This window comes from Urocitellus parryii, chromosome 5, assembly GCF_045843805.1.
Source record: "Urocitellus parryii isolate mUroPar1 chromosome 5, mUroPar1.hap1, whole genome shotgun sequence".
In the NCBI taxonomy this organism is placed as follows: Eukaryota; Metazoa; Chordata; class Mammalia; order Rodentia; family Sciuridae; genus Urocitellus; species Urocitellus parryii.
In genome coordinates, this window is record NC_135535.1 from 9,760,918 (window position 1) to 9,773,319 (window position 12,402).

The 12,402-nt window shown below is 47.7% G+C and overlaps 1 protein-coding gene across 1 annotated transcript in view; it reads left to right on the forward strand.

Annotated features, from left to right (window-relative positions):
- Positions 1 to 11,925, forward strand: part of Fam227a (family with sequence similarity 227 member A) — a 43,241-nt gene extending 31,316 nt beyond the window's left edge. Inside the window, exons 11-16 of the mRNA XM_077798522.1 lie at positions 621 to 712; positions 3,416 to 3,573; positions 5,124 to 5,276; positions 6,223 to 6,360; positions 11,445 to 11,564; positions 11,880 to 11,925. Of these exons, the coding sequence (XP_077654648.1) occupies positions 621 to 712; positions 3,416 to 3,573; positions 5,124 to 5,276; positions 6,223 to 6,360; positions 11,445 to 11,564; positions 11,880 to 11,925 (707 nt within the window). The remainder of the gene's footprint in view (positions 1 to 620; positions 713 to 3,415; positions 3,574 to 5,123; positions 5,277 to 6,222; positions 6,361 to 11,444; positions 11,565 to 11,879) is intronic.
- Positions 11,926 to 12,402: the final 477 nt, after the last annotated feature.

Consider the following 12,402-nt stretch of genomic DNA (forward strand, 5'->3'; position numbering starts at 1 on the left):
CAAGGTTGGACCTTTTTTCTTCCTTTCTTCCTCTTGCTATTTAACTTTTTTTTTTCCTTCTCATTTTCTTCTAGTACTAGAGATAGAACCCAGAGCCTTGTGCTTGCCAGGCAAGCTCTCTGCCACTGAGCTACATCCCCTGTTCACTGCCTACCATTTTTTAAAGACTTTAGACCTGTCCTTCTTTATTCTGTGGCCACACAGTATCCTGTAGAGAATTCTATCATGACACCTGAGTTAGTGTTACATTGATTATTTACATGTCTTTTTCCCCCTCACTAAACTGGGAGATCCTTGAAGATAATCTATTTCTGGCACCCAGAAAGTGCCTGGTGCATACATAATTGGTATTCAATAAATACTTTCTGGATGGACAGATGGATGAAAGAATGGACAGATATTAGATGGGTAAATGGATAAACACATGGCCTGCAGGTGTGTATCTGGCTAAAAAGCAAGTCACACAAAACGCATTCACTATAGCTGCATCCACCAGAGTCTCTTTAATGATCCGAATCCCCAGGCATATCCCCTTTACGGGGAAGCTGAGACCTAGTCCACGCTCTGCATAGGAGCCAGCAAGCTTCAGTGATCATTCTTTTGCTGTATCACATTGACAGAGCATCGTCCCACCCTGGTCTTGAGGAAAGCCACACCACTGGTCAAGAGGATATCAGAAGCAAGAGAAAGTGCAAATCTGCTCACTAAAGAGGTAAGCAACCTGACTGGCAGAGTGATTTAAAAGGGGGGTCAGAGATGGGCTAGAACACCTAGCTTCATGACAATGTCAGGCTAAGAACTGGGGTAGTTCTGATTTTAACTCACGCGCTACATTCAGGAAGTCTCCTAAGGGCAATTCCAACAATGACAGAGCATTTTTTGTTTGGATTTCTTAGGGATTCAAACCACCTGCTAGAAACTCAGGAACCTGTGTATAGTGGAAGGAGAGCACTGAGCCCCAGTTTCCTACTTTACAAAAAGGGACACCCACTCAGAGAGATCCTGGTGTTCTTATGAGGCTTACCTGAGGTCATGATGACAATTAATATTTAATGAACACTTATTGTGTGTTGGGCACTATGCTAAGTCTTAAAGGCATAGTGTATTTTATTTTGCTGTGACAGTCCCCTGAGATAGTCACTACTACAGTAACCAGCAGTGTGGAAAAAAATTGCCGAAAGAGGATACAAATGTGGCCAAGATCACAAAGCAAAAAAGTGATACGACTTAGACTTGTCTGTCAAGAAATGTCAACATTTTTAAAATAGACAAATTTGAATATTTTGTTGCTATTTTGCTTTTTCAACTTAACATATAATAGGTAAAATTCATTGAGCGTTGACTGTGTGCCAGATATTGTTCTAATCACATTACATATATATTTATATATATATATATAAATTCATTTGATCCTCACACAGCCCTAATAAGTTTTATTTGTTGTCTCCATTGTATAGATGAGGAAAGTGGAGCTCAAAAAGAGTAAATACTTTGCCCAAATTCAAATAGCTAGGAAGTGGTAGAGCCAAGATTTTTTAAAAGATGAAGTTCATATGCCAAAAAGTTTTGAATGAATGAATGAATGAATGAATGAATGAATTTCTGCAGTGCTGGGGATCAAACCCAGGGCCTCACATGTGCCAGGCAAATGCTCCACCACTAAGTCATACCCCAAGCAGTGTATAAGAGGTGGTTCATTCACAGAATTGGGCAGTCATCACCACTAATTCCAGAACATTTTATCACCCAAAAAAGAAACCTCACACTCCTTAGCAGTCATATCCTAGTCCTCTCCCCAGCCCCCAGAAACCCACCAATTCACTTTTGGTCTTGTGGATTTGCCTATTCTGGACATTCCGTATAAATGAAATTATGTAATATGTGGCCTCTCGGGACTGGCTTCTCACCCTCTGGTTTGTCTGTGCTGTAGTACAAAAGTACTTCATTTCTTTTTATGGTAAACTATTTCACTACATGAGAACACCTCATTTTGTTTATTCATTTACCAACTGATGGACATCATTTCACTTTTGGCTCGTGGATAATGCTGTGTCTGTGAACACTCATGGAGTTGTTATGTGGACAGGTCTTCTGTTTTCTCTGGTGTACACCTAGAAGGGGGGTTGCTATGTCTGTGTCTAACTTTTTGAGCTCTGTCTGTTTTCCGTAGCATTCTGCCATTCTCCATTCCTACCCGGAGTGAGCATGCTGGTTTCTCCACATTCTCACCAATATTTATTTCATTTATTTGATTGTGAGTGGAAAGGGGGTCTCTCATTTGACTAGCTTTGCTCAATGACTAATGGTATAGAGCTCCTTCTGTGCTTATCAGCCACTTGTGCATCACTTTTGGAGAAATGTCTATTCAAATCCTTTTCCCTTTTCTTAAAAATATTTTTTAGTTGCAGTTGGACACAGTATCTTTATTTTATTTATTTTTATGTGGTGCTGAGGATCGAACCCAGGGCCTTGAACTTGCTAGGCAAGTGCTCTACCGCCAAGCCACAATCCCATCCCCTCGTCCCTGTTCTTAACTCCTGCTCCACTTGGGCTGCACAGCTGCACCTGGCTCACATCCGCTTCAGGGTTCTCTGCCTAGAATGTCCAGGATCCTTCCCCAGCTCCCTGTCCTCACCTAGGTTCAGCCTGCTAGGATCTGACCTGGAGGCAGCCCTCCCTGACACCCCCTGGAAAGTGGTCCCCTCAGCCTCCACTCTTCACCCCTTGACCTCCTTGCTGCTCTTGGTCACAGCGGTGTTGTCCTTCCAGTTGTTGGTTTAGCCTTTGTTTTCCTAGGAATTGTCTTGTTCTCTGCTGAGTCTCCAGTGCCTAAAATGATGTGCAGACCTAGCAGTCAATAAATATTTGCTAAATGAATTGTTCACATTTTGGTAAATATCTTTCCAGTATCATCCATCTTTTATTTTTACTGATTTATTTAATATAATTATATTGATTATAATTATATTTATTATCCTGTTTTGCATCTCAATTTTAAAAATTTTACTGTTATACCTGAAATACTTTAGGTTATCAACTCTTCATAAACTTTTTTTTTCCTTTTTATAGTGCTTAGGATGCAACCCAGAACCTCACATGCTAGGCACGCACTCTACCTTAACCTAGGTCCCAGCCCCATAAGCATTTTAAAAGTGATCTGCTGTTCCTTTGGGTGGAGATATCACCTTCTTCTCCTTAACATTTAGCCTATTCTGAAATGTCTGCTGCGTTTGGTGACCATCTCTGCAGCAGACATCTTAGTGCCTGAAGCTTTTCTCTTTACCTTGGTTATTTCCTTAGGCTGCATTTTAAAGCTGGAGTTATGGGATGGGAGGATGGGAGTGCCTTCACGTTTCTTAATATGTGCTGTGAAGATGGCAGTATGCTTTATCTTTCCCTCTTTCTTTCCCCTCAGTCTCACCCTGCCTGCAGAAAGCCCGAGCCATCAGCAAACCTCTTCAACGTCTACGGGAAGAGCCCCCTGATCGTCTACTTCATCCACCGCTACCTCACCCTGCCGCAGGCCGGCCAGGACGTGTTGGTAGTGAGGAGGGAAAATACCACGGTCATCCCATATCCTTGTGGCTGTAGGCAGGGCACAGGTTGCTCCAGGCAACCTCTTCCAGAAAGTAGGGGTCAGCAAGAAGTCCTCAGGCTGTCACTCAGAGCCTGGCACAAGGTGGGTGCTGGCCAGGGGTAGCATGACAGGAGCCTCAGTCTCAGGGTCCCCCTCATCCTAATTCCAGGTCTGGAGCCACCTCCTGAGCTGGCAGGGTAACCCCAAGCAAGCTGAACTTCCCTGTGTGCAAGATCTTTCTTTTTCCCCACTTACCGGAATGAATAGGCTGATAGTCCTTATTTTCGGAAGCTTAGTTTAGGAAGCTCAATGTCTTAATCTACTCATTCCTAAACTAAGTATAGTTATACCAAACTAATAGTGTCATGATTAAATGGCACATGGGCCGTTTAGAATTGGTTCCAGAGACCAGGTCTGTTTGGACCAATAGACCTATGTCATTCCAAACAGAACCCAAGTTCTGATCCCCATGGTAAACTGCCAAGACTCAGCACCCCAACACATGCCATACCTGTTTTCTTGAGATCTGAAATTTTTACCAAATCTTTAGGATAAATAGAAAAAGGGCCAGGAATTTGTTGGTGGCCTTGGGGAAAGGGTAGGTATGTTAGATGAAACCCTCACACCGACACCGAAATTGCTGATCAGTGCTGTTGGTCCTAACCCTCATCATAACCCTCATCATTATTATTAACATCATCTAGAGTAGGTATTATTATCCCTATTTTACAGCTTAGGAAATGGAGACATAGAGGATGACTTTTAGTTTGTCTGAGGCTTGTGACAAGCATAGCTTAGATTCCATCCAATCAAGAAGAGGTGGAGCCCTGTAACCCCAGCAGCTCGGGAGGCTGAGACAGGAGAATCAAGAGTTCAAAGCCAGCCTCAGCAAAAAGCAAAGCCCTAAGCAACTCAGTGAGACCCTGTCTCTAAATAAAATACGGAACAGGGAGTTCAATCCCCAGTACCAAAAAAAAAAAGAAGAAGGTGTGGAGGTCTGGGCGTGTGGCTCAGCAGGAGTACCTGAACATGCAGGACACCTCCCATCCCCAACACGGCCCCCACACCCCCCAAAAAAAAGAAGAAGGAGGGATGGAGGAGGGCTGGGGACGAGCCCTGGGTTTAATCCTCAACGTCACAGAAAAGAGTGGGCCTGGAGGGCATGTGGAGCAGAGAGGCCCTTCAGCATGCGACAGGAGGTGGAGCATGGAGCCGTGGCCAGAGGGAGAGGAAGGCCTGAGCCCTTCCTGTCCACCAGATGAGCACATTGAGGACCCCAGGTGGCCTAAGAAGTGCTGCCTCCCCCTTTCCTCAACAGGACAGAGAGGACCGGCGCCAAGGCGAGAGCTGAGGAGAGCCTCTTCCTTCCAGCAGACCATGGCCGCAAGTCCTCTGCTCAGACGCCAGCTGTCCTGTCCAGAGCCCCGGTGTTCCCCGGCTCTGCCATCCCAGCTGCCTCACCCCACACATCAGGCTCAAACCTCTAAAAATGCAAGACACAAACACAGTCCAACAGCACGGGGTCTTCCTTGACCATAAAAACCACTGAGTCCACCCCGACGTACGCCGATGTCATCAACTTGACTCTGAAAAACATGAAGACGCGAAAGGAAAAACTCAGCAAGCTGATTGCGTTTCACACGAAGGAATGGGATTCTTTCGATAGTTACCTAAATGAACTGCAGGACAACTTCTTGAGGTATTGGAGGGGCTTCTGGGCGGCTCACGGGTCCAGCCCTTGTCCCTTGCAGCACATCATGTTTTCCCAGGGGCAGGGCTGGCTTTCTCCCCGGTGCGAGCCTCCTCAGCTCTCCTGGGGTAGAATGGGAACTCCTCAGCTGCAGAGACTTTGAAAAGTTTCCTTGGGGCTTGGCGCAGACACACTTAATCATGACAGGCTCGTGACAGACATCCCCTCTCGCGCTGAGTTCAGAAGTCTCAAGCCTTAGGCTTTACGTCCAGCAGGTGCCCACTCGCTCAGACCGCGGTGACCAGGTGGGGAACAAGGCAGGCTTCCCCTGGTGTGGAGCGGACGCCCGGCTGAGGAGAGGTCGCAGGGAGAAGGTGCGGCTCTCACCAGGGTGGAGTTTGGAGCTGGGAGGATCCCGCAGAGGCTCGGGAAGGATGACAAGTGATGGGACGTCAGGTCCTCCTCAGGTCTCCAGCTCCAGTGCACCCTTGTTTCCTCGGGCTGGATCCCTGCTCATCAGCACTTTCACCGTTAAATACCCCTGCTCTTTGTTGGACAAGGTGTAGCTCAGGATAAAGCCCAGTGCGCTTTGTATTGATAAAGTGATGCTCAAAGTTTTCCCTGCAGATACACAGTGGTCACCTTAAAACACATCTGTGTCACTAGACTCAGGGCACAGGGACCCTTGGGGGGGGCTTGGGGAAAGATCCCCGTTGTTGGAATTGCCACTGGTTTAGGCCAAGTTCAACGCGAGCTTCTTAATACCAGTCTGTAATTTGAGCCTCATGGTCCTTGAGTACCGGACCCCTCTTCCCCCTGGAGCCCGGGGTCTGGTATCGGTGACTGGGTCACTGCTGTGCTCATCCCGGTTCAGCAGGCTAAGGAGCTTGTAAGTATTTGCCCAGAGACCACACGCCTGTTTCCCCTCAGCCATGTGTGTGTTATTTCCCTGCAGGGAGGTGACAAACATCGATAAAAAAGAAGCAGAGAAGAAAAAGGCCTCCGCCTTCCTCCCACCTGCGCCCGGCTGCCGCCCCGAGGAGCCGCGGAGGAGACTCAGGAGCGTTCTCAAGGAAGACGAGTTTCTTTTAAGGTTTGTTCAAACGAAAACTGTGGGGAAAGTGCAGGAATTCTCAGTGAGGGAAAGAGCACATAAAAGTTCACTTTCTTTTATGTTTTATTCACTCAAGAGTGATTTTTTTTTTTTTTTTTTTTTTTTTTTAGTGGTAGTAGTGATGGTAAAAGCTACCAATGGTTTTGCGTTTCTGTGTGAGCACTGGCTGTTTATTACTTTATGAACTGCTTTCTTGTTCTTTTTTCCTGCACTGGGGGCGGAATCCAGGTGTGTTCTAGGACACCAGCCTTTTTATATTGAGACAGGACCTTGTTCAATTGCTGAGTCTGGCCTCAGACATGATCCTCCTGCCTCAGCCTCCTCAGTTGCTGGGGTGGCAGTGTGCACTGCTGTGCCTGGTTTTGTACTTTATGAACTGTGTGGATCAGAGCTCTTTGGTCACAAATGCCAGGAAGCCGGCTCCAAGCAGCCTACACAGCACATTCCACCCAAGGGGGCTCCCATTTTCAGGAGCTGCGTCCTTGACTCTCTCAACCTCCTCCCTCTGTGTGCTGACTTTTTTTTCAAGCTGCCTCTGACAGGCACCAGGCCCCTGGACCTCCTGACAGCGCCTGGCCCACAGTGAGGAGAGCCATCCTCTTGGCCTCACAGGCCGAGCCTCACTGAGGTCTGAGGCCCTGCACATCCCTTTGGAAAGCAGTGCTATAATTAGCCCGACCTGCTGTCCCTGTGACCTAGAGTGCAGTGCACAGTCAATGACACGGGGTAGAATGGGTGACCAAGACAACTTGCCCATTTTATTTTACTTATAGCTCCTCAAAATACTATTTGATGCTATCACCCCCATTTTACTGAATAGGAAATTGAGGCCCAGAGAAGCCAAGAAAAACTTCAGGGAGGACCAGCATGCCAGGTTCCAAGGATATAAAGACATAAATAAGTTCAAGTCCTTGACCTCAAGGGCTCCCATTCTAGAAGGGGGCGCAAAGCTGTGAATAATTAACATGAGGTACAAATGCGAAAGTCCCAGGCAGTCCCAGGCAGTCCCAGGCAGTTCCAGGCAGCCCCAGGCAGCCCCAGGAAGCCCCAGGAAGTCCCAGGAAGTCCCAGGAAGTCCCAGGCAGTCCCCGGTGTTCTGCACAGAGTGGGCGGGGCAGATCTTTGCTCATCAGGGGGCAGTTTGAGGAGCTCGCCCCTGGGTATGGCTGATGGAAGGACAGGAGGGAATGAAGGGCAGCAGGAGGCGTCCTAGGCCACACCCTCTGGAGTCCCCCTGCCTGGAGCCCCTGGGCAGCCTTCCAAGAGCTCTAACAGGAGCAGCAGTCAGATCCACATTTTGTTTTTGTCAAATAAACACATGCAGGTGGACTCTAAGAATCAAGCAATCCTGTCCAGCTTCTGAGGCCCAACAGCACCCCTGCCCTCCCCTTCCCGCCACCCTCCCCACCGTGATTTCCACCCCCTTGGCCGCTTTTCTGGGATTCACCTCTGTTGTCTAAATAACATGCTTACACATGTGGTTTGTGTTTCCTTTTTCATTTTAGGCCTTATCTCTAGATATTTTTTGTTTTGCTAAAAGCTATCAAAAGCCAAGCAAGGTTATTTTCCACGTTCTCAGACGCATCCTGTGTGCCACAGGCCTGTTCCTTGATTCAGTGGGTCCCACAGTTCTCAGGTCCTGACCTCCTCCAGGCGGCCTGTGGCTGCAGGTGAACTCCAGCCGACCACTGGGGACTCTCCCTCACCTGCCACTCCCCCCCACCCCCCATCAATTTGACCTGTTGGGGTCACTGTTTTCAGGTCCCATGTCTGTCTAGTAGCTCCTGAAGAGAAAGTATGCCATTTTCCCCGTCTCTCAAGTCCAATGCGTGTTTTTTCCTTAATTAATAATTGTTGACGGGCCGGGGTGGTGGCTCAGCAGTAGAGCGCTCGCCTGGCACGCATGAGACCCTGGGTCGGATCCTCAGCACCACATAAAATAAATAAAGGCATTGTGTCCAACTATGACTAAATGAAAAAATAAAATAAAATATTAAAAAATAATCGTTAACTATTTTGCTGGGAATAAAATTCTAAAATGCAAATCTACTTGCCACAGCATTTTGACCTTTCCTCCCACCTCCTACTTGTGCTGTGGGGAAGTCTGACGCCACTCTGATTCCTATGGATTTTATGTCACCTCCCCACCCCCGAGGGAGCTCTGAGGATGTCGTCTCTGTCCCTAGCAGGTGAGGTTTCACAGTGACCAGACCTGGCACGAACCTCTTTCTTGGTGTGCCAGTGGGGTTCTGGAAGGCTGTGTCCTTCAAGTCTGCGAAATTTTCTTTTATCATTTCTTTGATAGTGTCCTTCCCTTCATTTTCCTAGTTCTGTTTTTCTGGAACTAAGCAGGACTCATGAAATGGGTTCTGAAGTACTTCTCTTCTATTTTTTGAAAATTGGTGTTAATTCGTCTCTGGTAGAATCCACCAGTGAAGTCACATGATCCTGGACTTTTCTTTTTTTGGAAGGTTTTGTTACCGGTTCAATCCTCTTTCTTATAACTCTATACAGAATTTTTATTTTTTTCTTGAGTCACTTTTGGAAGTTTGTATGTTTCTGGGAATTTTTCATTTCATTTGAGTTTACTTATTAACATTCATATTCTCTTATAAACTGATTTATTTTTGTAAGATCAGGGTAATGTTCCTCTTTTTATTTCTGAATTTTCTTATTCCTTCACCTCCTCCTCCTTTTTGTAATCAGTTGAACCAAAGGTTTGTTAATTCTGTTGGTCTTTGAAAATAACTAGCATTTTGTTTAATCAACCCTATTTTTTGAAGGGGGTACTTGGGATTGGACTCAGGGGCACTGGACCACTGAGCCGCATCCCCAGCCCTGTTGTGTATTTTATTTAGAGACAGGGTCTCACTGAGTTGCTTGAGCTCACAGTCCTCCTGCCTCAGCCTCCTGAGGCCCTGGGATCACAGGCATGCACCACATAGTACAATACATACTATTTTTTAAATTCTCTATTCACCTTCTTGGCACTACTCTTTATCAGCTCCTTCCTTCTGGTAGCTTTGGGTTTGGTTTACTCTTCTTTTCTAGTCCTTGAATGAAGTTGTTGTTGAGATCTCTCTATTTCACAAAATGTGGCTATGAATTTCCCTCCAACTCTTCCCTCCAACTTGACCATCCTTCAGCCATTTCTTCACCTGGTCCTCAAACCAGCTGAGCCACCAGCACTGTTTTTGCTTCAGACCATAAATTTTGTTGTGTTGTGTTGTTTTCAACTCAAAATACTTTTAAATTTGTTTTGTGATTTCTCTTTTGAGTCTCAGCATGTTCTGTAGAAAGGAGGGCAGTGAGCCCAATAAGAACGGTGCTTTCGTCAACTACTAAAGGCAGGCCTCAGGGCTCCTGGGGACAGTCCCCATCCTGTAGCCCAGCAAGTAACATTCTGAAGATCCACACCTGGAGCTGCAGGGTGGATGCAGAGCAGCAGCGAGCAGTACAGGTTTTCAGCTGCACCCGCGCATGTCACCGCCAACAGGTGCAGGACCCGCCCCTGGCTGTGGCTGGGGCAGCTTTCCCATCCCCTCAGAGAGATGCCTCCTGCCCATTCAGTCAGTCTCTGTCACTGCCTCCGTCCCTGGGACCCTCCTTAGAGATACCAGGTAACATCACCACTTCGTTCCAGCGGCCAGCAGTCAGTCACATGGTGATAGCTGCAAGAGAGGCTGGAAAAGTAGGGTTTTTGTTTTAGGTTTTTTTTTTTTTTTCCAGCTTAAAAAAAATCTGGACCCATTGCCATCTCAAAAACTGCCTTGTTTGCTAAAGAAAAGAGGGAGAGTGAGCTGGTGCACACCTGGTTCCAGTTACTTTGGGAGGCCCAGGCAGGAGGATCACAAATTCTAGGCCAGTCCGTGCAACTTAGTAAGATTGTGTCTCAAAGTAAAGTTTGAAAAGGGGCTGGGGATGTGGCTCAGTGGTCGAGCACCTCTGGTTCAATCTGTAGTACCATAAAACAGAAAAGAAAGAGAAAGGGGAGTCTGGCCAGTGGGTTGGTAACCATCTCCGTCACCAGTAGATGGTGTTATACTGTCCGTTTTTTTTTTTTTCTTTTTTTTTTTTTTTTTTTAGAGAGAGTGAGAGAGGAGAGAGAGAGAGAGAGAGAGAGAGACAGAGAATTTTTTTAATATTTATTTTTTAGTTCTCGGCGGACACAACATCTTTGTTGGCACGTGGTGCTGAGGATCGAACCCGGGCCGCACGCATGCCAGGCGAGCGCGCCACCGCTGAGCCACATCCCCAGCCCCTATACTGTCCGTTTTTGAGATGAAGAATCAAAACTTAACAGGGTTAAAAATCTTGCCCATGGAAACCTTCTAATCCTAAACCTTCCATTTTTTTTTTCCCTCTGAACTGAGCAAAGACCACAATTTTTTCTTTATTAGAGCAGGTTAACTTGAGTCAAGGAATCTTACAGGGTTGGCAGTGGATCATTAAAAAGAGATCTTCTGGGACTGGGGACATAGCTCAGTAGGTAGGGTGCTTACCTTGCATGCACAGGCCCTGGGTTCAATCTCCAGCAGCACACACACACACACACAAAAAAAAAACAGACTTTCTATTATCCATTTTAGATTCTCGGAAACAGAAAAGTCAACTAATTCACCAATATTATTGCTCTTCCCTCCAACTTGACCATCCTTCAGCCATTTCTTCACCTGGCCCTCAAACCAGCTGAGCCACCCCCTCCTCCGGGAAGTTCCCTGACCACCTACTCGGTGGCCCATTATATCCCCTGTGCTCTCCTGAAATGTTCTGCTCTAGTCATAGATTTGCTCGCCCACCTCTTGTGGGATTGTCATTAAGGTCAGGAACCTCGTCCTGGATGCCCCTGTCTCTCCAGGGCCTAGGCCAGGGCCTGGCACTCCTAGAAGCAGGATGAGGGGCACTGGGTATTGCTCAGAGCACGTTAGTTATTTTCTTCTGCCACCATCATTGACAGATCTGCAAACTTTTTCTCTCAGCACTATCAAGATTCCAGCGAACCCTTTGGAGAAGTCACAGTGAATTTCTTAACCAGTTTTTGTCGATGTCTTGTTTTCCCACAGGAGGGAAAGAGAAGAGAAGCTGAAGTTTAACCACTCTCCTCTCTTATTTCCAAGTCCGGAGGACCCGTATCCCCTGGAAGTAGGAAATCCCTACAGTGCCCAAGATATTTCTGCTAACAGGTGGGTTGGAGCGTGAGGAAGAAGACTCTGTGCCCAAAGACCGAGAAATGGAAATCCCTGCCCTCCACATTGTAGTTTTTCCTGGGCCAAGAGGAGAGCAAAAGGGGGCATTGGATGCACGGGGCACCGCGTTTATTCATTATTTTATTTAAAATGTTACATGTGGCAGTGTCCCTCGGAGCGCGCCAGGCTGGGTGCAACTCGGGGGTAGAGCGCTTGCCCAGCCCGCCCGGCCTGGGAGTCCCTGGGTTCAACCTCCAGATGAAAACAGCCCCACAGGGTGTGATGACCTCAGCTCCTTTATCATCTTCCAAGCCGCAGCCTGGTGCGGACACCTGGTGTGGAGGTGGACCTCTCCTGAGGCAGGTGGCGTCCGAGGCACTTCCCGCAGCACAAACCCAGGCCGAGAGGGGTCCTGCAGGTTCCCTGCTGTAGACAGTGGGGACTAGGGAGCGGTTAAGGTCATCCTGCTCCCCAGGGGCTGGTGGCGGGAAGGCAGGTGTATCAACAAGTGAAAGGCCAAGGACCCAGGAAGGGAGGCGGCGGTGGGCAGCTGGGAACAGATCAGAGGCCCAGGAGCCAAGCAGAAGCCATTGAAGGGGTGATGTCTAGGACAGAGGGAAGGTGTGGGTGGGGCTGAAGGAGAGCCTGAGGGAAGGGGGCGGGCAGAGCAGGGCAGGGGGCAGCTGGGAGGAGGCCAGCTGCTGGGTGAGGAACTGCCAAGGGGCATGGCCATGAGGGTTTCCAAGTGTGGGGAGCCTCTGGAAGGTGACAGGTGGGAATCTTGTGGTCAGATTTAGCTTTTTGTTGTTACTGGGGATTGAACCCAGGGGCATTT